The sequence below is a fragment of the Centroberyx gerrardi genome, chromosome 5, assembly GCF_048128805.1.
Source record: "Centroberyx gerrardi isolate f3 chromosome 5, fCenGer3.hap1.cur.20231027, whole genome shotgun sequence".
NCBI lineage: Eukaryota > Metazoa > Chordata > Actinopteri > Beryciformes > Berycidae > Centroberyx > Centroberyx gerrardi.
The window spans coordinates 2,083,157-2,110,413 of record NC_136001.1 but is presented as its reverse complement, the minus strand read 5'-3'; the positions used below and the strand labels follow the sequence as shown (position 1 = coordinate 2,110,413).

At 40.7% G+C, this 27,257-nt stretch overlaps 1 protein-coding gene across 2 annotated transcripts; it reads left to right on the top strand.

The window, feature by feature from the left end:
* cept1b (choline/ethanolamine phosphotransferase 1b) lies at positions 1-27,234 on the top strand. 2 transcript variants are annotated; one of them, XM_078283783.1, is made up of 10 exons: positions 1-188; positions 1,457-1,739; positions 2,744-2,918; positions 14,390-14,537; positions 14,632-14,773; positions 17,581-17,665; positions 18,063-18,194; positions 21,148-21,306; positions 21,400-21,525; positions 25,145-27,234. In XM_078283783.1, exons 2-10 carry the CDS (start codon positions 1,549-1,551, stop codon positions 25,259-25,261), a joined length of 1,275 nt encoding a protein of 424 aa, XP_078139909.1. In that variant the 5' UTR covers positions 1-188; positions 1,457-1,548; the 3' UTR covers positions 25,262-27,234. The 2 variants fall into 2 exon arrangements, with proteins under 2 accessions (XP_078139909.1, XP_078139910.1); XM_078283784.1 differs by lacking the exon at positions 1-188 and adding an exon at positions 229-337.
* The last annotated feature ends 23 nt before the right edge of the window (positions 27,235-27,257 follow it).

The window sequence follows — 27,257 nt, the reverse complement described above, 5'->3', positions numbered from 1 at the left end:
CTGTGTTAACTAGTGGGACGAGTCTGGGTGATCCCACCTGCAGCAACTAAACATCCCTTCGCTATTTTTAGTCATAAAGGGAAAATCTGAAATTTACCCCCTAGAGAGGGGCCCCTTCCCTCGGTGTGAACTCCCTCCACCGCCGCCTCGGACATTTCCGCGGCTCTCTTGTCCTTTTACCTCTCCAGGTCAGTCGATATATCTCTAGTATGTTCAGCTGCTCGCTCTCTGACGGTAAGCTAGCTAGTTAGGCTAGCTAGCTGTAGTCATCACGGAGGGGGAAGGGGATGGTGCGATTTTATCCAAATATCGAAGGAAAAATATCCATTTAATAAACGTAAGTATAAAGAAGAGTTGTCAAGCCAACCGAGATTAATAATGTTATGATACTGACACAACTCCTCTGTACCTGCTAAGCTAATGTTACAGTCAGACCGGCTAATCTGCTAATGCTACCAACAGCTGCCACATTTAACGTTAGCTAACATAAAGCCAGCTAGCCTACGGTACCTAATTAAGCAGCTGAGTTTGTTCGCTAGCTGTACATGTGTTGCTGACAGTCACAGTAAGAACTGGTAAACACTGCTATGTCCGACCAAGTTTATCCTCCATCCCGTCTGCTTGAGTTGTCTGGTTGATTTGCTCCTAAACGTTTTGAATGGAATGACTGCCAATAATGGCGTTTTTCGGAGTGACTCATAAGCATGTAAAATACTACAAGTTGCATAGATTTCAGTTCGTTTTAGCACTCATCTGAAAGGATTACACTCCTTGCTTTGCTAAAGTAATACATTTGACAATTTTAAGTACAATGGACAAGGGTAAGCTAGTAATGAACTGTTGTGCTGACGTATGGCTTGGGCTGGTGGGCACCTGAGGGTTAAATTGAAGAATAAAGAATAATAATTTCCCTGGCACAAGACAGACAAAGCTACAGATGTGTAACCGTATTTGCATACCCGATGTGGGATTTAGCAGTATTTTGAAAGGCCACCGTGCTTTTCCCTTGTGGAAGTGACAGTTTTAGTGGAGTATAGCAAACTGGTCACATCCCTGCCCTGTGCATCTGCCAGGGTGGGAAAGCATGGTAGGAACCTGCAAAACCAGCCAGACTGAATGGCTGTGTATGATGGATGTAAAATGATAACTCAATCTCTAACCACAGCTAACTGACATCCTTTTTCACCTTTTTCATTTACACTTATGAAAGAGAACTAGTCATCCTTATCTGGGTTTGCAGCAAACTTGGTATCAGTACTAAGTTGGGTCATCACTGTTCCTTGTAGACAAGTGTGGATGGAATGATTATGTTTCTGTAATTTCACCAAAGAAGGCTGCCACAGATTTTTATTTTAACACTGAATGTTCTACATGTGCCTATTTCATCTTCTTACCAACCTCTAACTACAACAGATTAGTTCACACAGGTAACATTACCCTCCTCCCATCCCCATAGTGTGCAACCCATAGTTCCAGAGCACATCAGGGGAGACGGTGGCAGAGGCATTGTGAGGCATCAGGGACAACACAAGCAGCCAGCCAGGCTCCATGAGCACCACGGGGCAGCAGCAGCAGGGGGGCCTGCGTTCGCGCCGAGGCCTGGGCAAGGACAAGGATCCTGGGCAGGGCATGGGCATGGAGGCGGCCTGCTGGCTGCCCCCTGGAGCGCTGCGCAGGCTCATCGAGCTGCCCTCACCCCCTCTGTCCCGACACCAGCTCAAGAGACTGGAGGAACACAGGTAACACTGCTTCCTGCACTTACCATTCTGACTGAGCTGGCTGCTGGCACAGTCTTGGGAAACGTAGTCAGTTAGCATTGGTATATACAGTATGCTCACTTGACTTTTCATGTCACCTGCATATATGCTGGAGACAGGGTCCAAAATGAACACCCGCCAAGCGCCAAATGCGGGTAAATTTTGGGTTTGGCGGAAAAATAAAATGGGATCACCGGCCAGGTTTACAACACTGTATTCATGTGCTTAGACCGGTTGAGACTAATATGACCCTCACTGATCCGGACACATCGCCAGTGTTAAATCAGCAAAAGAAAAAATTAAGATGAACAGATAGACAATGAGAAAAGTCACGGAGGGGATTTCAGCTAGGTGGCGTCAGAACAATACATGAGCCCCGTGTGTGTGTGTGTATGTGTGGCACTGTGTGTACTTTTGTGCCAAGCACTGGTACTATGAGTACCAGAGTACCAAAAGTACTATGAGTTAAAGGTGCAACATGCCTGTTGATTTTTCATTGAAAAAGATATGAATAAAAGCTGTATATTCAATGTTAACTTTTCATAATGGTCTCCTTAAAGTGAGGATAACATGAATTTGCATACTAAGAATTTAAGATAATCATTTTTTATGAAATTTGTTTTATGGCTGGTAAAAAATATTTTTGCTGGTAAATTTTCTGAGTTTACCTGCCATTGGCAGATGGGCCAAAAACTTAATTTTGGACCCTGGCTGGAGACTTAAAAGGGAGTACAAATAGGACACAGTATCAGTATAGCCAGTCAGAAATGGCCACATGAAAACCGCAGTGAAAAGGGGGTTGTGCATGTGCACTTAAGCACGAACAAAGGTGCCGCTGTATTTGCAGGGTGCATGTGTTGAACTCGCAGTTCTGACCTACCATGACAGTATTGTGTTGTCATCGTCTCTGGTCCACGCTGGGAGCCACCTAATGCTCCATGGTAAGGGCAACAGGTCCTCACTTTGTTGTTGTCCATCCCTGTTAGGTACAGCAGTGCTGGTCGCTCCCTGCTGGAGCCTCTGTTGCAGCGCTATTGGGAATGGCTGGTGGGACAAGTCCCTTCCTGGATCGCCCCCAACCTCATCACCATCATTGGCCTGGCCACCAATGTCTTCACCACCCTAGTGCTCGTCTACTACTGCCCTACTGCCACTGAACAGGTCAGTTGTCATGCTAAAGCAATATTGAACAGGCAGGTCATCATGCTAAATTATACTGGATTTCTTGCTAATGTTAAAATCATACACAACTACTAGGAAGTAATGCTACCAATAAGAGGATAAGTGAAAATGCAATTTCATGTTTATCAGGTATGTGATCATGTTAATGGCACATTACATGCTACATTTAGCTTAAAATGCTATAACTATGCTGCCACTCTGTTACTTAGCAGTGATGTCATCCTAGTGCAAAGTTTTAGTTTTCTCTGGCTTAATGAATTAGCCCAAGGTCCAGTATTCTAGACCAGCCGCAGCATATAGCATACAGTAGTAGTTAAAGGATAAGGCTGGTGTTTTTTTAATGCATTCAGTGTTTCCCACAGAATTCAAATCTATTTATGGTGGTAGGTGAGTTGGCGGGGGGGTGGGGGGTTGTATTCTCTTATATTGTCAATATATAGGCTATTATCAATAAAGGATCCCATTACCTGGACGACTGAAAAATTATCTAATGAACTCTATTTTAAATAGTTCCATTTGTCAAACAACTAACTAACCTATATCTAAAGTGCTCCCTTTGAAGTACTTGTGTCAAAGATAACATAACTTAAAAATATAAACAGTGCTACAGTGTTCTGTTTGTTGCTTGCTTTTGTCCTGTCTACAAGATACAGAAGAATAGAAATGAGGCCCCTTTTACAGAGAAATCTGCTTTTCTGACCCTCTGCCCTGCTACATCTGTCTGTGCTGTCAGTCTCACCTGTATCTTTACATCGTTAAATTACTAGCCTTTAACATTGTTACGTTATCTACTCGGTTTTAGTGCTTAGCAGCTCCTCTGGTCCAGACTGTCCCTGCTCCTCCTCAGGACGAGTCCTTTTCCTTCTTTGAAAATATTTTTCAATATTAATCTGGATTGAGGGAGCAAACATTCAGAGTCAGAGTTAAAAAGTTAATATTAACGTCAGTCAACATCAGTCCACTCATTGGATACTGACTAGCAGCTATACCGTGTGCTAATCTCGGAAACCCAGCTGTATTCCGAGTAACGTTAACTGTTAGTTCTTCTTTTCGGAAATTCAGCAGGCCATCTTCTTGGCATGGAAAAACAAGTACAGATCCTGTGCAGGATCACGGCACGTGTGTTGAATTCCACTAGCTGCGGCCAAACTGATCCGTCGGAATACGGACACAATTATTGACGGATAGAATTCTGTCCATTGGGCTGTTTTGGAATGTCAACATGGTGGGAGAGGCAGAAATACAGTAGCCTAGCTTCGCTCATAACGGTGCTACTTCATAGAAACAAGTTAAATCCACTTGAACACATTGTTTTATCACTCAAATTGTGTTGAAAATAGGAAAGAATGTGTATTTTCTTCTTTCTCGACATTTTCACAACACAACCTATCAGCTCCGCGGCTCAGATTAAACTGTCTGTGCTTGTCATTTGATTGTGCGTTTGTTTAATGTGGCCCGGAATCCCAGTTGAGTGAAGTTTTCCGTTTTTAAGCATTGTGATTGGCCCAAAGGTCCAAACACCGCCCAGCCAGAAAACTTTGGTCATAAAACGAACCAAGCCAGTAGTTTAAGCTCCTGAAACAGGTACAACCACCGGTACTGCTCTGTATTTATTTTTTCAGAACCGGACTGCGCGTTACGTCACCAAATTCACTCCCGGAACAGCGTACCGGTGCGTTCCGGTCCAATGACCCCCTGGATATAGCCTAGATTTGTTTCCTCTGTCAAGAGACTCGAGGCCATCTCTTAGTCAAAGAAGCAACAACTCACTAAGCGTTACTTGACTGCCTGCCTGCCTGACCTGAATTTGCCGTGTGATGCCCTCGGCTGCAGCGTGGGAAAAATATCCCTCAGGCCCGCGTGTGTAATGGGAGGTGCACAGACGGGTTCGAGCGAGAGCGTGAGAGAGCGAGCGTGCGAGAGACAGAAACAGAGACCGAGCGACAGAGAGACAGTGAGCAAGTGACAGAGAGATAGTGAGAGCGAGCGAGAGAGAGAGAGAAAGAGAGCGAGAGACAGCAATTAGGGGCTAAGTGAATCAATGCTCTACACGCAGCTCTACAATTAAATAGTGAAAAAAAAAAAACATTGTGGCGGTCAGTGCTGATATTGTGGCAGGCCGCCACAAAGTTGTTTATGTATGGGAAAGGAAGGACCTAAGCAGTGGTGAAGCTTGCTTTGTTTATGAAATGCTGTTCTCTTTTGTTGTTGTTATTAGTAGACAGCAGTTAACTGCTATTTTACACCAGCTAGGTGAAGATATATCAACATACATGGACTGATAGGGAAATCTTGTGTGTGTTTTGTGGAGTAGAGTTGTAACATAGCAAGGCAGGACTCTTGGATAATTTTTGGTTTATTTTAACCATGGTCACAAGGAGAAACCAATGCCCTCAGCTGTGATGATATTACAATTTCCTGTTGCTACTGCGTATTCACTGTTGTTGCTTCAGTGGAAGGAAAGTGGAAGTGAAAGGGTTTGACAAGAGAAACTTGTTTTCTCTCTATAATTAGAAGTGAGCCTGTCTTACTTGTACCTACCCCACCTCTTCTGTTTCCTTTGTGGAACAAAGGTTTACCACAAGTGCATATTTGTTTGTGTAGTTGTTTATTTATTTAACAGGGACAATGCAAATTAATCAACATTTCAGTTTCCACATCAATGTAAATGTGCCGGAGTTGGCTAAGGAGCTAATTTTCATCCGTAGTCCCTGGGCATCGAGGTTACATGCCATGACACAAATCGATCTCGCCTGTCTACGCTTGGTGTGTGTGTGTTTGGTAGGGTGCTCTGCCAATCACTGTCATGTAGTTTGAGTTGAACTAAAGGATTATGTTATGAATTATTACCTCCGCCAAGGAGGTCATATTTTCACCTGCGTCTGTTAGGGCTGTGACCAAAAATTACAATTCTAATATTTAAATATGAAATGCATATAAAATAATCAATATTTTATTATATATATTTTTTAATCAATAGTATTTCTAGTGTTATACTGGGTATATCCACTAGAGGGCAATATAGTCAAGGTTTTTGACAGAAAGACTGACTACGGCAGTTTCATTTAATAAGATTTATTAACAAAACAAACAGAAACAGTGTAGCCGCGGCCACACTGATCCGTCATTATTGACGGATAGATTTCTGTCCGTTGGGCTGTTCTGAACATCAACGTGTTCGCTGCTATAAAAAAAAAAAAAAAAAAGTAGGAACGTCAAGTATTTGCTAAACGGACGGTGACTAATCCGTCCGTCCAGACGGATGTCTCTAGCCATTTTTCAACTTATTTAAGTTTTGTTTCCTGTTTAGAACTATCCAATTGTATTGGCTATTTTGATCATATGAAATGTGATCAATATAGGCAATACAATTGGATAGCCAATATCGAAAGTTCCCTTTGATGTTCGAATATGGCAATCAACGAATGCGTTCGATAATTTATCGATTATCGAATGTCAATGTCACAGCACTAGCGTCTGTGTGTTTGTCCGTCCGTCCGTCCGTCCGTCCGTCTGTTAGCAGGATATCTCAAAAGGTTGGGCACGGATTTGCACAAAACTTGGTATGAAGGTTGGTTATGGGCCAAGGAAGAAGTGATTAACTTTTCACGTTGATTGGCCAAAAGGGGACGTGGTTTTGGGCGTGGCATATCACCAAAAGGTGGTTGTCACACATGGCTGAGGTCTTCCTGAGCACATTTTCTAGTTTTAATCGGTCGGGCGAGTCTAGGTCAGAGGAGGCAAGGTAGAGCCAGGAATCACAGTGTCAGGAAAAGACAAGACAGGTTATATGGATGTTCTTCATGTTTTCAAAAGAGGAAGAAAGGTATGATATGAGATGGGTTTGGTTAAACAAGGGACTGATTATCCGTATCTGGAAAGACAGCAAAAATCAGGCAGCTGTGTGGCGAGCTAACTAGTGTAGTGTCCAGATGGACACTGGAGTGTTGGCTTGGACTGACACTTGACTTGGCTGATAGCTTCATGGTTAGATGCCTACAAGCTACAGCTAAAAACGTCATGTTTCCAAACGCAAAATGGATTTTCAGATGTTGTTTTTTTTTTTTTTTATTATTAACGTTGAGCTTTGCTAGAGTCAATGGGCCTCATTCACGAAACTTTTCTTAAATTGTTCTTACTTTTGTTCTTAAGAAACATGCCTACGCAAAACCAACGTGGGATTCATGAAGCATGCGCAGAGTCTCGATTTTTGCGTATTCCAGGTGTATCTGATGATGAATGCCACTTCTTCCTTAATTGGATGCGCGTGCCTGTTGATGCTGATTAGCATAGGTAGACGCCCTGGCAACACCATAAAAGGTCTGCTGTCTGAAGGGTCGTGCGCAAATGGAAAGCATTACTGGAGTGGTGGAGAATGGCAAACAGACCCAAGAAGAAAAATTCAAACTCTGAAATAGTGTTGTCGGGAGTGAGAGAAAAAAATATATATACTTTTTAAAAGTGTAAGCGGTGGAGTGACAGCAACTGAGAAAGAAAACATGACAAGAAATTACTGATGCTGTCAATGCTGCAACATCAGAAACACACACCTTGAATTAAATTAAAAAGAAACCGTTTGACTTACAGTTAGAATCTAAAAAGCGAGGGCGACAGTCTAACTCCAAATAGATGCAGTTTATTAGCTCCAGGCGGAGGGCAGGGCGCTGTCAAAAGGATTGGGGGAATAATATGGAGACTGTGCTGTCAGGTGTCCAGTCATCAGCGGAGTTGGACACTGGTTTAATTCAAGCAGCATCTCCATCTGATGGTAAGCTCAGACTTTAGGCTTTATAATAATATTGTTGGTTTTGACTGTAGCTCTTGACAGGAGCTTTCTTCCTGCGGTGTCCAAACTCATCACAGCCTTCCAGCTCAGTATGCTCGCTCTGTGGCGGAGCGAGTGCACGTATGATAATTATATGATCTCTGCTGAGGGGTCTGAAGGTTTATCAGGTGTGTCATTAGCAATGTGGTCAATGCAGAACCTCTATCACCTAGAGACAAACTAGTTAGTCTTGAGACTCTGGTTAATTTAACTTCCATTCAGTCCTATATGCGCCGTGCGTCTCCAGCAGCACCTGCTCAAGACGCACGACACCCTGCTGTTCTGCAGCACCGAGTCGCGGCTGGAAACCACATGTAGGAGGTTTAGGTTGGCGTCACAAATTAATTGATTGTTTATGGTATGTTATTGTTTGTGATTTAAATAGGGAAAGCGTTTGGAGACGGTGCTTTGATGTGCACAGTCTATTGCTCCTGTGGTAAAATAAGATAGAACTTTATTGATCAATAAATAATATAATAATATAATATGATAATATATATACGATACTAATTAATCACTTTAATCACTCATGTTTCCAATTGAATAGAATTGCCTATGAATTTGTTCATATCGGCCTAGCTTTGTTAATATGGTTATTATCACCAGGCTTACAAATGGCCTGAAACACATTTTGTTGTTGATATGAGGTCTGGGACTGCTTTAATAGATTTCCCTTAAAGAATAAGGCATTTTAAGCAGAAACCACTTTATGCGTAATGCCCCACGCATGTTTCCAAACACACGTAGATTTTGATCGTACCAAAGAACAAATTCAGGTAAGAAAAAAAATGATGAATGCCGAAATGTTCGTGGAAACGTTCGTAAATACACTTTAAGATCAAATCTGATCGTACGCACGTTTCGTGAATGAGGCCCAATGTAACATTAGATCACTGTAAACAAAATTTCACTGTTTCTCTCCAGTCTGCTAGCTGGTTAGTCAGTTACTGCAGTCCAGTCTTGTCAGGTTCATTCTCCCATTCAGCCACTGGCGCAAAATACGGGGTGCGTAATACGCGAGTCGTAATACAGTTCTAAACAGAACGGGTTTTCTTCCCCAGGCTCAGAGTGACAGTAGAATCACAGTAGAATCAGTCTGTAAGGTGGATTTGAACAGACAGGTTTTTAAGTTTATATACTGTACTTATTGATAACTGTGTCTCTGTTTATCTTTTGCACAACCTGAACTGAACAAGAGAGAGGAGACAGACAAAGAGAGATGAGGGGAGGAGAGAAATAAGAGGAGGCAAGATAAGAATTACAAGGTCCCCACGGGTCCTTGAAATCCTTGAAAGTTTGTGAATTTGATAAAAAAAAAATTCACAAATTTCTCTTGGGCAAGTTACTCCCTTTTCCATTATCCACTTGTTTTTGGTTATGCGTCGACACGATCAAACCACTAGTCTGCTGACAAGTGTCTCCTCAATGAAGCATAATTCAAAATGTCAGCAAAAAAGAAGTAGACTTTATAAAACGTGAGCCTACAGGGATCCAGACTGTGACCGTTTGGATGCATTTTGCGATCATTTTTCTCGCCAGTGCCACCAAAAAATATACTTTATCGTTATTTCTGCTTTCAAAGCCTTTTTGTGTACTTTGTAATAACAAATCTACACAGATAGGCCACTGCAATTTGTAGCAAAATAATATCTTAAATCTGCGATGCCACGGCAAAATGTTACACTATCAAATTTTGTGATTGTACCACCAGTTGAAAAAGTTAGTGGCACCAGCTCCTCCAATTGAAAAAGTTAGTCTGGAGCCCTGGCCTATATAGCTTCCCAAACAAGGCCGACAAAACAGGGCCGTTCTTTATTGGCACTATAACGTCCAGCAGTTTGTCATCAGTTGCAAAATTGGTGATAACAGTAGCATCATGTGCGTTTCTTTATGTAGGCAGAGACACAAAGTGAAAGTGAAACGAGCGAACCTTCTCATCTCCGACCAAATGAAAACAAAGATGAAGAAAAATTGTGTAAAAAGCTGGCAGCCTCCATCGTGTGGACATGGTTTGATTATAAAAACAGAAAATTGTCATCTGCAACCTTTTGTTGCGCGACCAGCAACCTATTTTACCACCTGAAGATTAAACATGTGAATAAGAATATTGTGTTAATTTGAGTTAATTCAGATGAGTGTTCCAAATAAAGTGTCCAAATACTTTACTGTGATACCCGCCCTTAAATTAACAAAACGTTAAAACCTGTTGAAACCTCAGGCAAAAAACATTTTGGCAGCTTTCTTATATTTTTCAAACAACATTTGCAGTAAAATCAGTACAGTGCGACATTTTGTTGTGCTATGAAGTTATTTCAAAATACATTTATTCAGGATTTTTTGTGTAGAAATTTATGTTAAAGCATAACATTTAAAATAACAAACTATCTCACACCCTTGGCTTTGTTTGGGCTAAATTGCCACACTAGCAAAAAATCTGCTAAACATTTCTTATCATCTGTTACTCACATGTCATATTTAGATTGTATTTAGTGGTTCTGAACAATTTCCTCTTTAAACTTTTTTTTTTAGGGTTCATACCCGAAGGGGTAGAACCCTATTGTTTTTGTGCTGGTTTATTATTATTATTTGTCTTCCGCTGCGGCTCAAATTCCCATGAGCTGGAATGAGCGAAAACCACGAAACTTGGCCCAATAACTGGAAGTGACTTGCAAATGCTTCCGGAGAAATATCCCGCTCGTTGCTGCTCGCGGCTTTAATTTTGGCCGATTGAGCTGCTTCCTTCTGTTGAGCGCAAAAAAGGTATGAACCCTCGAATTGCCGCTTGCGGCTATATTTTGTATTTGTTTTTCTTACTAACAAAGCTGAGACCAGGTCCCTTAATGGGACTCAATGGGATTTTAGGGTGTAGGATGGACTGTCCACCAGAAGATCTCAACACAGTTTGGAATATATGGTTCATTTGTGGATGGCATTAGTCCAGTTGTTGAAGTTTGTAGAACTGGACTCTGAACGTTTTTTTTAAATAACTTCATAGCACAACAAAATGTGCAAAAAGTCAAGTCAATACGTTTGCAAGGCACTGTAGATATGAACAAGACCTGGAAAACGTGATCCATATTGTGGATCGTGATACTGTCTGCAAAGATCATGATATGTTATTTTGGCCATATCGCCTTCTTGATTAACAGGATATTACATTCAAAATATTAATATCTTTCCTTGAAAATCTAATACGATTGGTGATTTAGAAAAAATAATCAAGGTCAACTTGACATGACAAAGTTTCAGTCTTGAGAATTTTTTCCACTTTAATCCCCGAGTCCAGATGCTGGCACCTAGCTAGGTGTGCAGCATTAACTCAATCAATTAAATATTCGCAAAACCAGAGCAAATGCACAGCTGAATGGCTGTGGATGCAAAATGATAACTAAGTCTTTCTAAACATAGGCTTCTCACTTTACCAAGTACACTCAGCAATAACCACAGCTAACTGACATCCTGTTTTCACCTTTATCATTTACACGTATGCAAGAGTCTGTTTACCAGCAAAATATATATTTATATTTATTTATATAAAATCTATATTTTTTGTTACACATTGATGAGCCACTGCAGTTGCAAAGCTTAACGAGACTGTTGCACCAGGTGAGCGAGCATGCCTCAATATGAGGTGAGAGAGTGCCGAATTTAGCTCCCGATGAACAAGTTCATTCACGTCCCATTATTCAGTTTGTATGACAGTGGGGGTGGGGTGTATTTCAAAGTCATGAAGCAAAACAACTGATTATTCTGATTATTTTGCCTTCTGACTTTGCATTGTGTTTTCTGAATTGCTGTGTTGTTCTCTCTATTGTTTTGTTTTCGCATTGGTGTTTTTTGCAAAGGTCTATGATTGATCAGGGTGATCAGGCCTTCAGTGTGGCTTCCCCAAGTCTGTCGGATCACACTGCTGTTCTTTTTCTAGTGTCCTTGGAAGGTACTTGCTCTTGAACACTCAGACAGCATTTAACTTTGTTTGTGTAGTTTATAATGTAGATGGTGAAGCAGAACAGAACATGTTTAACAACAGAAGCATAACCATTGAGGCCCCTCCCTGATGCAAGCTATCCAGTATTTCCAGCCCTCTTTTAATGCAATCCAGGCAACTCTCATACAGTGGAGCAGGGTTCTACGGTAAGCTTTTTGCCAGGGACCACTGGTGCTCCTAAGTTGCAAAAAACAGGAGCACACAGCAAAGTCTAGGAGCACAAACTGGCTATGAATGTCTATGTCCCGGTCTATGTGCTGTTCAAACTCTAGCAGCTAGGTTACTTTCCATGGAGTCTGCTATCTGCCCAATCACTGCACAGAGCAAATACTCTTTAGGCTGTGCCACAGGTGGCAACGGTTTGAGCATTTGATGGTACGATTGTAGTGTAAGGAAAAATCACAGTTTCATGGTTTTTCCGATTATTATGCCAGGGAAAATCAAATGAGAATTTTATAATTACAGGTTTTATTGTATTTTTCACAACATTTCTTCAGGTTCTGCAAAAAAAAAAGCGTACTCTATATAAAAACCACATTTCAACACAGTGGAAAAAAGTATGTAGCCTAGTTGCCTTTTAGAATTCACAATAGTTGCCATTTGAAAGTGAAATAATAATACAGTAACTACCTTTTGAAGAAAAAAAACCGGATTAGACTTAGTGCAATAGATTAGTCTTTTACACCTAGCCTGATACAGATGCAAACTGAAAGTACTGTAAATAATCGCATGAAACGAGCTGATTCAGCCCCGGGAATGGAAGACACACTGCTGAGAAGAAACGCTGGAATACTTCTACTTTGTTTGGACTAGATTACAGCCATGTTGGTGAGCTTTTATAAAATGTAAAGTATATAAAGTAATGATGGCCGCTGCAATACTCCCGTTTCTGCTTTACTGATGCTGGCTTACGTTGCACTGAAAGTCCAACTCACACTGCGACTTCATTGATTTATATTTAATCCCCTACCAGCTTTACGTTTCAGTGAGCAACTTGCCGCCAAGTTAAACGTGTTTCAATTTACTTTTATTACCTTGTCTTGATCATGCAAGGATGGATGGTGATCTGGAAGATGTCTTAGCAAGTTAGATGTGTTTGAGCCGTTGGCAGCCGCGTTTCGTCGCAAATTGAATATCAGTCTTCTTCAACAAACCCCGGTCATTTTGTAGGAATCCAAAATGCTCCCACACTGCTGATTTAAGGCACTTTTTGGTGGATAAAAAGCTGGGATGTTGTCTCCTCTCTGTTAGCTAATGTAGCCTCCACACAAACATAAACAGTGATTCGCTCTCTGTAAGTAATCCACCTAAAAGAAACAGGCCTTGTTTGCATTGTGTTAGCTGGCATTTCCTTTGGAATAAGCTTTTGAGGGAAGATGGACTGTCTGAGACTGTTTTAGTTTGGTTGAATTTCCCGCCATTTGGCCATATATATTATACATAAGTACGTGCATACACATACACACATGGCACTCAGCATTAGATTAGATCTCATTGCGCGTCACTCAGGGGGACACATGGGGGAGCTTTGAGGACTGTTGGAGAATAGAAAAGTTGGCAAGTATCAGAATAAAACCTTGTGTTTGAACCTATAAAAAAGAAGATGGATTGATTGATGGATAATGCACAAGGCAGGGTTTTTCCTGGCTCAAAATGACACAGAGGTGGTACTTTAATCATGATCACGTGCACACATGTGAAATTGTGGCCTGAAAAGTGTGTGCACCACTCTTTTTCACTCGATTATCGGAAACTTCAACCCATGCATGGGCACATTTTGGACACAGTGGGAAATGCCGACTTAGATGGCATAGTAGTGAAATAAACATTCCTTTACACTCAGTTAATTTCCAGGCCTACTCTACATCAACATAGAAAGCCCTCTAATAATAATATTCTTATCGTTGTAGACGTATCTATGACATGGAAATTGTGTTTGAAAGCCTATCAGTTGTCCATAAAGCAAAATCCTTTACAGCCTCCTCTTCACCATCGACCGCACCCACTGTCTTATACAAGACAGAAAATGAGAATAAAGCACTTGTCTAGTCTGTTCTTAAGTCTGTTAAGTGTTTTGTTTTTTTTGGTCAAATCAAAGGTAGTAGTGAGCAGCATAACCAGTGACAGCAGAATGTAGTGGGTAGTAGAAGTGAGCAGCATAACCAGTGACAGCAGCAAGTAGGAGTGAGCAGCATAACCAGTGACAGCAGCATGTAGCAGGTAGGAGTGAACAGCATTCTCCCATTAATTGGTTTTCATATCATGCTATGTGTAGCTTGTAATTTGAGGCTGGTCTGACATCTAAATCTGTTTGGGGTTAACTGCTGTCCATAAACACTCCTTCCAGAAAATGCATCATAGGACATGGGGGAAAATAGCATGCAGGATTGGTAATTTGGGGTTAACACTTGATGATTGCAGAAAGATGGAAGGAAGTGGTCAAATTGATTGAGTGAATAAAACAAATCATCCACCAGTAGAAGCCTAGGTGATGTATTGTTATATTCCCGGTTAATCTCCCAGCAGTGGCATATAGTTTTGAATGGAGTGCATCTATTTGTTTTGACTGCAAGGCACAGCAATCTTTGTTCCAAAGTGTGAGATATGAATGGGATGATGGTGTTTCTGTCGTTTCAGGCTCCTCTGTGGGCATACCTGTTGTGTGCAGTCGGTCTCTTTGTCTACCAGTCATTGGATGCCATCGATGGGAAGCAGGCGCGACGTACTAATAGCAGCTCTCCGCTGGGCGAGCTGTTTGACCATGGTTGCGACTCCCTCTCTACAGGTTAACACCTAGTTTCTGTTTGATTCTATTATACTGTGTTTTAATGCATTTGAAGCACTATAGTATTGCCAACATTTTTCTTCCCTCTCTCCAGTGTTTGTAGTGCTGGGCACCAGTATAGCAGTGCAGTTGGGCACCAACCCTGACTGGATGTTCTTCTGCTGCTTTGCTGGCATGTTCATGTTCTACTGTGCCCACTGGCAGACCTATGTATCGGGCACCCTGCGCTTTGGCATGTGAGTTGATGAGTGGGGTCAGGCTACTGCATACAACACAGTGAATGTAGGTGACTGCAATGGCTATGAGGAAGCACAAAGACAGTGGGAGGGAAAAAGATTAAAGCTGGGTATTTTGTTGATTGTAGAGTCTCTTGCAGAGTTGCAGAGAACTTGTAGAGTTTATTTGATGTCACCTGAATTTGGATTATGGTAGTCTCAGGGGTTACGTCTTTAGTTTGGTAATGACTAACCTGTAGGAGCTCAGTATTTGCCTCCTATGTGACATCCTGTGTTACTTCCTGGACTCAACTTAGGCTACGTTCACATTGCAGGCCGTAATGCTCAATTCCTATTTTTTGCTCAGATCCGATCTTTTTGTCTTGACTGTTCCCATTCATTTTTGGATGTGACCCATATCCGACATCAGTGTGAACAGACCTCTGTCCTGAAAGGGCCCGCATGTGCACATTTACAACAGCACACATGAACAACAATAAAAAATGTCATATTCATCAGTCCATCATGGAAATTAATGAAATAGCGGTGTAAGCGTTCATCTCAAGGATGCTGTGGAGGTCAGATGACAGTTCGTCAGCTGTTGAGGATGAGAGTGCGAAAAAGGGCCAAAGGCATGTAGCTGTATTAGCAGCTCCTGTTACTGCTGTTGCTGTCCTCCATGTTTTTGCAAGTGAGCCGTTGCCGACACTGATACCACATCCACACTAATACGTTTTCGTTTTAGAACGCCGTTTTAAAGCGAAAACGATCTCCGTTCACATGAGCGTTTCAGAAATAATCTCCGTCCATACTAACACGCCTGAAAACGCATATCACATGACCATTCACGTACACTGGGCATGCGCGTGCCGGTGTAAACGGGAAGCAGATTGTCTACTCTGTGGTTGGTTGCTTAGTTGCAGAAAATACTACGGAGGAAGAACAGCAATGGCGAAAGTACGACCAGAGATTTTTGTCGCCCGTCCAGACTAAAACGCAATCCCGGAGTTTTCGAAATAAAATGGGGTCAGCAGCGTTTTCAAAAGTCTCCATTTTAGGGGTCCGAAAACGCCGGAGTAGTGTGGACGCTAGGCATAAACGTAGCAAAAGTTATGCGTTTTAAAACGAAAACGTATTAGTGTGGATGTGGCCTGAGTGATGACGATAGTGATCTGCAGCTGCTCAGCGGAGTGTGACATAAAAAAAACACATGAATTCCGATCTGACAGTTCACACTGCGGTCGCATGGCCACAGATCAGATATGTAACAGATCTAGGACCACATACGAAAGTGGCCCAAATCTGATTTGAAAAGATCAGATTCCAGATGTTTTGCGGTCTTCACACTGCACTGAAAAAATCTGATCTGTGTCACATGTAGGCCTGTGCCGATATGAAAATTTCATAGTACGATTATCTTGGCCAAAATTATCTCAATATACGATATTATCTTGATAATTATTAAGAAGATGAAAACCTTAGGAGGAGGATTTGACAGGGATGGTGATGCTGATTTATTGCTCGCAGCCTGATTATCCCCCATTTCAGCCATGACTATGTCCATGTGTTTACCATGGTCACTTCCTTTATTCATTGTATTCTGTTCCATCACCGCACGGCCATCTTGGTAGGAAAATAACAGGTGACTATAAAAAATGAACAGGTGATTATAATCAAATGGCAGCCACAGCCAATGAGCTGTGTACATGGTAAAGCACCATATTGGTAGGAAATGCATGTGACATCATGGGAATACTATGAATAGGGAGCCAAAGTTGACATTACTTTAAAAAAAAATGTCGGCAGTTACTATCATGAATGAATGAAAACGCGACGGTGTAGCTTCTATGCCTAAAATAACAAACGTGCAGATCGTCTAAAACCTTATAGTATGTAGTGTGCGGAGAGGTGAATCTCGTCACCATTCATTGCTTTGTTAGTTGCAGAAGACATAATACTTTTGCGGTCAATGGAAAATCGCGTTAGCCACTTAGCCGCTAGTCAACCACGGGAAGGCTTCAGCTAACCCTAACCCAGACAAGAGAGAACTGGGGCTGTGCTGTGAGTTTGTTATTCTGCCTTCCAACAAGTCGCCGGTTATCGCGGTGGTCACGGTAATAAAAATTAGGGGTGGTGTCATAATTGTCATTGTTTTTACCACGATATATAGTAATACCGGTTATTGTCCCATCCCACATGTAGGCAAAAAGATCAGATTTGCGCCACTTCACCTGTAGTGTGAACCTAGCCTTATAGGTGTTTTGAGTCCCTTGAAGCATTGCATTCTTCAAAATGAAACCAGACCCTTTGCTCACTGTGAATAGGTCATAGGCATTAAGTTAGTGTCAAATGGTTTTATTTTAGTATTAGCCATTCCATTAGTGTGTAGTTATTATTTGTGCAACCAAAATTGTGTAAATATTGATGTTTCTTTGTGTATAGATTTGACATAACAGAGTTGCAGATCTGTCTAGCAGGGTTACAGATGCTGACAGCCACTGTTGGTCCCTGCTTTTGGAACATGATGGTAAACCTCTTGGCTGTCCCCGTGCCGTGCCGTGACTGACCACTTGTTCCTTCCACAATGACCTCTGACCTCCACTGTATTACATGGAGAATTTGTCTGACAAGTCTTCCAGTCTATACTGTTTAAAGCAGCTGCTGAAAAATTAACCTGTTTTGAAAAAACTGTCTAGTTTAAAAGAACACCGTAGTATTCAGGCTAGGGTGGTGTGGAAGAAGGCTGTGGGGTTACTGTGTGCTTACAGATCCATGATCCATCACTAATCCCTACTGTAAACCCCTGTGCTTTTCTTCCTTCCACTCAGCATTGATGTGACTGAGGTGCAAATCTTCATAATAATCATGTATTTGCTGGCCGCCGTGGGAGGATCCGCTTTTTGGCAGTCACTGGTAATTCTAATTGGCTCAAATTCCCACAGATCGATGTTAATGATTGAGATTGATAATCCATAAGATGATAATGATGGCAGCACTAATTATTGATTATTGATGATTGATTTTGATGCTGCCCTAATGTTTGTTCTGATTTTGACTGTTGTAATTGTATAGTTATATTGGAAATAATAAAGGATGTTGCTCTGCTATTAAGCTGTTCTAGACACTTTTACCATTCTCTAACCATTTTTCATGATGCTTTAAGTATGGATGTAAATGTGTTGATCAAAATTGTTAATCATAAATAATAGCTGTAAAATCCAAAATGGTCAACACATATTTTCAGAGTTAGTTGTGTCTGTGTTGTATTATAGTAGCTTAATTGTGGTATTGTGTTGTCTTGACTCCACAGATTCCGATCATAAATATCCAGATGAAAATAGTTCCTGCCATCTGCACTTTTTTAGGGGCCATCTTCTCTTGTACCAATTACTTCAGAGTTATTTTTACTGGAGGTGTGGGCAAAAATGGATCCACAATAGCAGTAAGTCTGGAAACCTCAGAGCCTCTCCAAATAAACCCATGATTAATGTTGCTGTTATTGACAGAAAAGATTTCTTTCCTTTCTAAGGGCCAGCCACCGTCTTATAGTCTATTATATGCAGTTGAAGTAGTAGTATAGTTCAATTGGAGGGGGCCAGGGGCCAATGATGCTAAAAAAATGTATGTTCTAAAATGTTTCTCCCACTGATACTTGTAAGAGGTAGTGTGTTGCTACTGCAGGGCTTGACATTGCCATTTGCCCAGTGGCCCAATAGTGTTATCTCAGAGCTCCGAGCCAGTAAATATTGTTAGTTTTTTGTTTTTTTTAGTGGCCTGCTTGGCCAGTGATCAAAAATGGCCTATATTTGTTCAGTTTGTGCTAGACTGTAGCCTATTTTCCTCTAGCTGCTAGAGAATATGATTTTTTTAAGAATAGGTTAACAGATAAAAATAGCTTATTCTGAATAGGTTAACAGATTATAAACAGTTAATTGTGAATAGATAAACAGATAGAAGCAGCTTATTCAGAATAGGTTGGCAGGTAAAACCAGCTTATTCAGAATAGATTAACAGATAAACGGCTTATTCAGAATAGGTTAACAGATAAAACCAGCTAATTAATGGATAAAAATGGCTTATTAAGAATAGGTTAACAAAAACAGCTTATTCAGAATAGCTTAAATCTGCAATAAACGATATCAGACCTTATAACCAATCCTAAAACTAATGTGTGCTATGTGGAGATTTCATTGAGACATAATGACATAAACCAATATCCACACAGCATCCAGCTGTGCTGCTGTTATCGCTTCTTTTCTAAAGCTTATTGTCAAATTATGCTCTAGAACGAAGCTCCACCAGGGCCATTCAGTAGCTTTTCTTTTTTTTATTTTGAACTAGCTTGGCTCCTCCTTCACTGTTTAAAAGCCGCCCTCACCCCCTCCCATTCCTGAAAATTTTTTTCGGAATGGCGGAATCGATGAAGCGAGCGTGTAAACTTGTTAAACTAGTAAACTTGCTACCTACCTCTTCACTTGTCATTGTGGGACATGTAACCTTCAGCGGGAGAATGTTCTGTCAAAGCGAGACTGGTAACCGGTGACACTTCTCCGTAGGTACGTTTAGCTTAGCTGTTAGCCTTTATTCACAGTGCTTTGCAATATTTGTCCTTAGTAGGCCTCAGTAGTGCAGTGTTTTTGCTGTGTTTTATTTACAAGTGTGTTGCGGTTTCTGTCACCCTCTAGTGGTCAGAAAATTTTGCTTGTTGCAGCTTTAACAAAGCCAGTTTATTCAGAATAGGTTCGCTGATAAATAACAGCACAGTAGGTTAGGCCAAATAAACCACAAATGCATTTAGCTCCTCTTAAGCAGTAGCTGCTCTGCCTATGAATGTCACTAGTAGCAACATGTCAGCATTATACCTTCTTTTGGAAAAGTTTTAATATTGTGCCAAAGCTCATGTCGTTAAAGTATAAGATATCAGGAAGTAGGCTAGGGTGATACCAAAATGTACCTATTGACGATATTCCTTTTTCCCACGGCGCAGCCGAGGGCATCATGAGGCAAATTCAAGTCAGTCAGTCAGTCAGGTAACGCTTAGTGAGATGCGCTTCGTCAGATGGCCTCTAGAGGGTGTCTTTTGACTGTGAGATGCAGTGTTTCTCAGACAGAGGCACAAAATCAAAAGTTGGTCACTATATATAAATGGATCTAAATCGATCTCTAATGCACCTGATGTGCGCATCATGTCATGTCTGTCATTTGGAGATGTACAGACAGCAGACCAGCAGCATTGAACTCAATCTACAGAGTCTCCCGGTGTGAAAAGAAAAGTGAAACTTAACATTCCACAGTTAGTAACAGGGATTTATAGACAGTAACTCGTCTCCGCTGCCCTACAAACTTTAACAGTAGGTGACGTTACCTTGTGGTATTTAGTGGAATTAGTTAATTTAACCGTGTGGCAGTGCTTCAGTGCATAGAATTGAACACACGTGCCGTGGGTCTGTACAGGATCTGTGCTTGTTTGATGATGTGATAATTGTTGCTATATTGGTTGAAAAGAAGCTCTGCAGTTACTACATATAGCCCTTACACACTAGATCTCAAATTTGCGCTAAATATTATGCCTAATTTTCAATCTCAACCCAATTAATTGGTCGTCGTTTGGAATTAAAGCTGTTACTCTGATTGAGCGATTACAGAGTTGTACAAGACATACGCCTCAGCACCATAGACCATAAAAAATATTGGACACAGTGAACAGACTTGTAAGTGACATCACCTCATTTGTTTCTAATGGGGTGTGTTCAGTGGCGCAGCACAGCAAGGATTCGCACGCTTCCTTGTTGCCCTTTTGCGTACCCCTTACCTGTGCATTACATTCCAAAGTACTTTCAATCTGTAGTTCGAACCATTTGAGTTTCTAATATTTTCCAACTGCTTTTGTTAGGGTTAGGGTGTTAGTTACTGTGTGACAAACTGCTGGGCCGTCATGCGGCGCATTTTTTTTCCCTCTCTACACGAGTATCGTAAGATTTCAAAACAAACGATCACTGGTTTCGGAGTCTATGTGCAAGAAAGAAATTTTAGAAAGTCAGTATGGAGCATGACGGTACCTTTTTATATAGTAAGGGGAGAGATGGTCTCCGCCATTGAAAATGAACCGGAAAAAAGATTTTTGGGCAGAACTGCAGTACCGCAACCACCTGCTTGGTGTCTGTGTTCAGAGGTCACTTGCCAATCCCTGCTCAGCACTACCAGTTGTTAATGGAGAAGGCAGCTTGGCAAAATCTATTGGCTTGCTGTTGGATCTGGATCCCCCTACTACAGATACATCAGTGCACCTCTACACTATTACTTAGTAATTTCCACTGCCACTTGCTGTTTGTTTCTTTGTTTTCCCCTCCTGCTTTTTGCCTCACTCTGACCTGACGCTGTGCTTCTCTCCCCAGGGAACCAGCGTCCTATCTCCAGTATTACATATTGGCTCAGTTATAGTATTGGCTATGATGATATACAAGAAATCTGCTGTCCAGCTCTTCGAGAAACACCCCTGTCTTTATATCCTGGCCTTTGGCTTTGTCTCAGCCAAAATCACCAATAAATTAGTCGTAAGTCAAACATACTCCTCATACCACTGTGGATGTCATGATTCCATGTATTGTGTATGATGCTCACTCTGTATGGTATGTGTCTGTCCATAGGTAGCACATATGACAAAAAGTGAGATGCATCTACATGATTTAGCATTCCTGGGACCAGGGCTACTGTTTCTGGATCAGTATTTCAACAGTTTTATTGATGAGTACCTGGTGCTGTGGATTGCACTGGTAAGTACACACATTAAAAGTGCTACTTCACTAATAACTATGTTAAGAAAAGATACAGAAGTAAAGTCATGAAGTGCTGTAAAATAAAAGTAGTAAAACGAACATGTTTTAAACAGAAGTACTAACTCCTGCATTAGGGCTCGCTTAATGGATCAGGAGTAGCCCAAGACTAAGTAATAGCATGATATTATTGTAGCATTGCAAATGTAGATAAAAAATAGCACTATCATGCTTTGAAAGTCCTTTCAACAGTTGTATAATCACTAAGTTCACCACCAAACTGAGCCAAAAAAAAACTGATAGTGTTTGTCAGCTCCCAACAAATAATTCTGTTCAATGTAAGTGTATAAAATTCAGTTTGATGTTGTGTCTTGAAAGAGGATGCAGATCCTAAGAGTAAGCTCCATGGTGAAACTCCTCCAATTGATGAAGTTAGGTGTACATCTGTGGATGGACATAGGAATTAGGATAACCCTCTGGGGAGTTCATCTGGAGCCTTGATGGTGGTGGTGGTGGGGTGGAGGAGGGGCGAAGGTAAGCACAGCGACTGGAATGACAGCAGCGTACAGCATAGTCCTGTGAGTAGCACAATAGCATAGTAGGTGACGTGTATATACTCGCGGCCACTTAGACAATTGGCTGTCTGAAAAAGAGAGGGAAAGTGACAGCTAACTCTGATTTGGTTCTTTGGAAAAAGAGGGAAAGTGTTTGCCAACTCTGATTGGGTGAGAGAGAAAGCATGAATGAAACTAGAGAGAGGTGGGTAGTTTTAGGTAGTTTCCTATAAACTTCAATCAGGAGAGACTAGGTTGAATGCTCAAATGAAAACTTTATTCAGAAGCGAAACATGTTGGAAAAACTTAAGCGTAAGCTTCATGGTGAAACTCCTCCCATTCATGAAGTTTGGAGTACATCTGTGGATGGACGTAGGAATTAGGATGTCCCCCAAAAGTATATTCTAGAGTTAGAACAAACAGTGGAGCCCACTAAAGACGTAAAGGACGGACAATTATGAGATAATGTTGGATTGAAGGCCAGCTAAAAATTGAAAGATAGGAGGCTAGTTTAGATTCAAAATTACGCCAAGAGTTTGTGTAAAACCTTGAAACGGTGAAGGAAGAATGGAGTGCATTTTTAAAACCACCACCACCAACGATGCATGATTCACTTACCAATCAATTATGGCTTTGAGAGATCTTTGGAAGGACAATATTGCAGAGTGATCAGGTAAAATGAATGAAGAATAAATGGTAGAAGACCACCGCCCTCGTTAAAGCGAGGCGGAAGAAAACCCTTGGATGTGATTAAGAAAGCAAAGAAGCTTGGATGCGAGCAATGATTACAGAGCAAGCTCTGCCAGCTTTTGAATGTTAGCGAAGATGAGGAGTGTGTTAAGAAGTAACACACTCCCCCCAAAAAAACAAGAAGGATAAAAGTTTTGAAAATTGAAAGAGGAGCACCAAACAAAGCAAGGTCACAACAACTGAGTTAATAGCTGATGTCGGGCTACTGACAAAACAGCATTACGAGACTGAAACAAACTGAGGCATTAACTGATGTTGGGCAAATGATAACAGTATTGATATAGGACTAAAATTAGTTGAATCAGTATCTCAAGTTGGCATATAACAAAACAGTATCAGTTCGATGCCAGATGAACTGAGTCATTAGCTGATGAAAGGCTGAAGACAACAATGCTGAATGAACTGGGTCATTAGCTGAAGACAAAACAGAATTAATTCAATGCTGAATGAACTGGTGTAAGACTGATGTAAGCTGATGTAAGTCCAATTATAAAATGGATATAAAATAGCAGATCGGATAGCCATCCACGAATAAGCCAAGTGTAAATGCAACCAAGACTGGAGACGGTTTGGTATCCGATTGCTCAAACCACCTTCGGAGGTGGTAACTTTGTAAATTCACTGGCCCTGACATTAAAGCCACTGGCCCTGAAATAATTTGTTGTATTGGCATTATTTTAACATCAAATTTATTTTCTCCTTATGTAAGGCTTCTTATCACTGTGTACATGTGTTCAATGATGGTTAGAACTATTATAAACTCTAAAAATATAGACCAAAATAACATGAATACCAGCTAGCACTGGCGGGGCTGACTGGCTTGCCTTTTCCCTATGCTCACATATAATGTGGCTAGCACTTTGGGCGTGGGGATCAAAACCTGTGCACCTGTCTACAGGCTGCCCTTTGAAGATAGCTGAATCCCTAAAAATACATACATGATATGCTTACAATGACTGATTTAAAATAAATATTTATCTACATATTTATCTACTTGCATATCTATATGTAACTATTGTATAGCTATTTTGGGGAGATGTGTTTAGCCTAGTAGATAATTAGGACTCTGTCCAGCTCTTAGAAGTCTGGCGCTATGTAACATTAGCCTAAAAAATTGCTAGGTGGCACCGTTTACCAAGCTAACATTAACCACTGACAGGGTAACGTTATCTTCGGCTCACCGGTATGTGGCAAGGCATGGATCTGCATAGTTTGCAGCAGACTTTGCCGTTTTCTTCATCATAGGATTCCCACAGGAATTCTGCGTAAAAGTAATCGGTCCAGTCCCAGACGGGACAGAAGGGCTACTACATTTGTGTACTTTGTAGGCTTGTGGATCCTACTGGCACGCCGGGCCAGTTAAAGGCTTTATCAGCTGGCCCTGGGGTTGTAAACATACTGTCGGGCCACCGGGCCAGTGCTTATGTCAAGCCCTGCAAAACTGCCGATGCATTTTAGTATTTCACTTCAGAGTGGGTGAGTTATACAAAAGTATCTTTAAGAGAAAAGGTTGTTCCTGATTACCAGGCAGGTAGCATGACATTGTCATGTTACAATCAATTGTTGCTTCTGTGTTACGTCTCTGTTTTATCAGTGGGAAGATTAAATCCCCCCCCCCCCTCCTCCATCCCAACACAATTATTACAACTACGGCACAACATATGACATATGACATATGATTTTAATACTCGGTACTCGCAAAGCAAAGTGCATTATTTAATAAAATAGTGATTGTAGGCACGTACTCTCACTAACTGAACATTGTTGGGAGTCAAATTGATGTCACTGCGAGTCAAGGACATACATAGTTAGTTAAAAGCAGTGTCATGTAAATTTGATAATAACATTTTCACATTTTAGCAGCCACACCTCCATAGGAGTTGAGGAGCAGTCAACCACTAGCAGTAGCTGTCCTGGGATCTCTCTTTCCCATTTCTCAATATCAATATTTTCAAATAGGCAAAATTATTACTTAAAGTATACACAGAATGAATAAATATTTCCTTGGTCTATTTTTTCATGTTTGAATATGTGTTCTGAGAATGATTTTTTTGACTAGGTTTAGACTAGGTTTAATGGAGGTACTAGTCCCAACAGCAGGCAATATTGGTGCATTGTATTTGCTCATTAACTCTTCCAGAGCCATGTGTTAAAAAGAAGTGAAAATGTTCTATCAAAATGGAATATCGCTTAAAATTAAATGACATAAAATTGGGCATTTATATGTTTGGTTATATTTGCTCAATAATGGTTGTTTTGTCTATGTTGAGAGGTATTTGTTTTCCTAACAGTTTTTTTTGTTTTTTCTCCTGCAGATAATTTCTTTTTTTGACTTGGTGCGTTACTGTGTTAGTGTTTGCAACCAGATTGCCTGCCATCTTCACATTTTTGTTTTCAAAATCAAGCCTTCAACCCCCTCCACTCTTCAGTGAGGATACACATGCCATTACTGACTCTGTCCCTACTTGTTAGTTACTGACATCAAAATGTCCTTTTCGTCTTTTCTATGTAGAGAAGCAGGGGGTGATGTAGTATTAAGTACAGGCTTCTGCCAAGTGAATGTGAGGACAAATAATGTATATTGAGATATGGGAGTATTATTGTCATTATTAAGTTATTTTCCATTGGTGCAGATTTGAGTTTGTTTCATCTTCTGGCCTGATAGTAAGACATGTTTCTCTGAGAAATAAATGGTAACAACTGAGGAAGTATTTCTGCTTGTGAAGGGATCGACTTGAAAAGACTGCAGTGGGGTTGAGTACAGTAAAGGTGCTACTTAGTATGTTGAAGGAGAAAACCATTGATTTCAACGCAAACAAACTTTAATGTGTTTTAACAATTTATGTCCAAGAATATGTATAGGAATTGATTGAAATGAGAATCTCAGTCTTTGCTTTCTATTATAATTTTTGCAATATTTGCATAACCTTACTTTTTGCTATCATAAATATCAAACTGTTAAGGTTTTGATGTTTGTGCTTTTCCTAAGAAATACTGCTTTGAGACATTGATAAACCCTTCATTCACTGTATATTATCCTGAGGACATCATTGTAATTAAGGTGGTGAATAGGGCAAAATTGTATATTGTCAGCAATCCTCAAGAGTTAATCACACTTTTTAAAAAGATGAGTGTGAGGTTATTAGAAATGGCTAATGCACACACTGCCTCCAAGGCCACTAACATGATCCAATACTGTTACCACAGCACCACATGCAGAATGGGTATAATAAGAATAAGTAAATTGTTGGACATGTTCTGTTCAGTGTTGCTACTTGTGAAAAACTTGTAATGATATCCTATATTAATGTGCAAAACATGTTTTTGTTTTTTTTGTCTTCGGCAACAAAGATAAGTTGGATTCTTGCTTTTGCATATTGCGCCTGTTTTATTTTTCTCTGTTGCACAGTTGCCCCCCAGATACTGTACTAAGCCTATACCATTTATTTCAAATGTCCAATAAGGTCTTAAAATGCCAAGTTTGATGACTGTATTGGGATGGTAATGACTTATATTATGTATAACTGTTACAGAAAATATGTCATTGTTGTCGTTGGAGGCTGTTGTGGTGTGCGTGATACAAAAGAAGACGGTTTGTCATTGATTCATAGAAACAGCCTTCCATGCTTGGGTGTTGAGAACCACAATGTATAAGTAGCTCTTTGACACTCAATTTTTTTTATTTGAAAGATTACATGGATGTAAATTATTGCATTAAGCATTAAAGAGCAGTGTTGACTGTCAGTCTGCAAACACTCATTTCTAGAATGTCAAGGACAAAATTTAAATTGATTCAAATGTTCTTTGTCTTTATTTCTACAGTTAAAATCCTCTCTAGAGTAATGCCTATTCATGGTGCACCTTTTAGGGGAAAGTAGGAAATGAGCCACCGCTTAACAGAGAGATTATAGCTTGACTGTGCCCTAATTTGCATGTGTAATATAGCACTGTACAGTTTGTACTATAGCTGGAGTTCCTTTGTATAACCCACTACCTGGAATCCATAATTTAACAACCTTTCATGACTTTTGTGAGATACAGCTTCAACATCCAGAGCTCTACATCATTATGTGCATATAGTTACTGATGTCAGGTCAACTCTTTCATTGTTACCAGTCATTCTCAGACTAGTAAAAGGTTGCCTTAAACAGGTTTTTTGTTTTTCTATTGTTTTGTATGAAGATCAAGCCTTTTAAAATGGGCATGTTGTCTCTTTGTATATCTTAACTGGCAAAGGCTTGTGTATTTGTCCTCAGTTTCTTATTTTGGCCAGACTGCCAAGCTCAGGTATATTACCAATGTGCATAACGGTGTGTTCCTAGGTTACTAACTAAAACAAACAAGATCACTTGACAATCTCTCCTTCACCTACCAATGCAAATAAATGTCATACTCCCACCTATAACCAGGTTTCTATTTGTCTTTTAT

Coding starts and splice junctions, on each gene's coding strand:
- cept1b (XM_078283783.1), top strand. CDS start 1,549: ATGAGCACCACGGGGCAGCAGCAGCAGGGGGGCCTGCGTTCGCGCCGA. Junction 14,774..17,580: donor GGCACCCTGCGCTTTGGCAT/GTGAGTTGATGA, acceptor CCTTCCACTCAG/CATTGATGTGACTGAGGTGC. Junction 17,666..18,062: donor CCGCTTTTTGGCAGTCACTG/GTAATTCTAATT, acceptor TTGACTCCACAG/ATTCCGATCATAAATATCCA.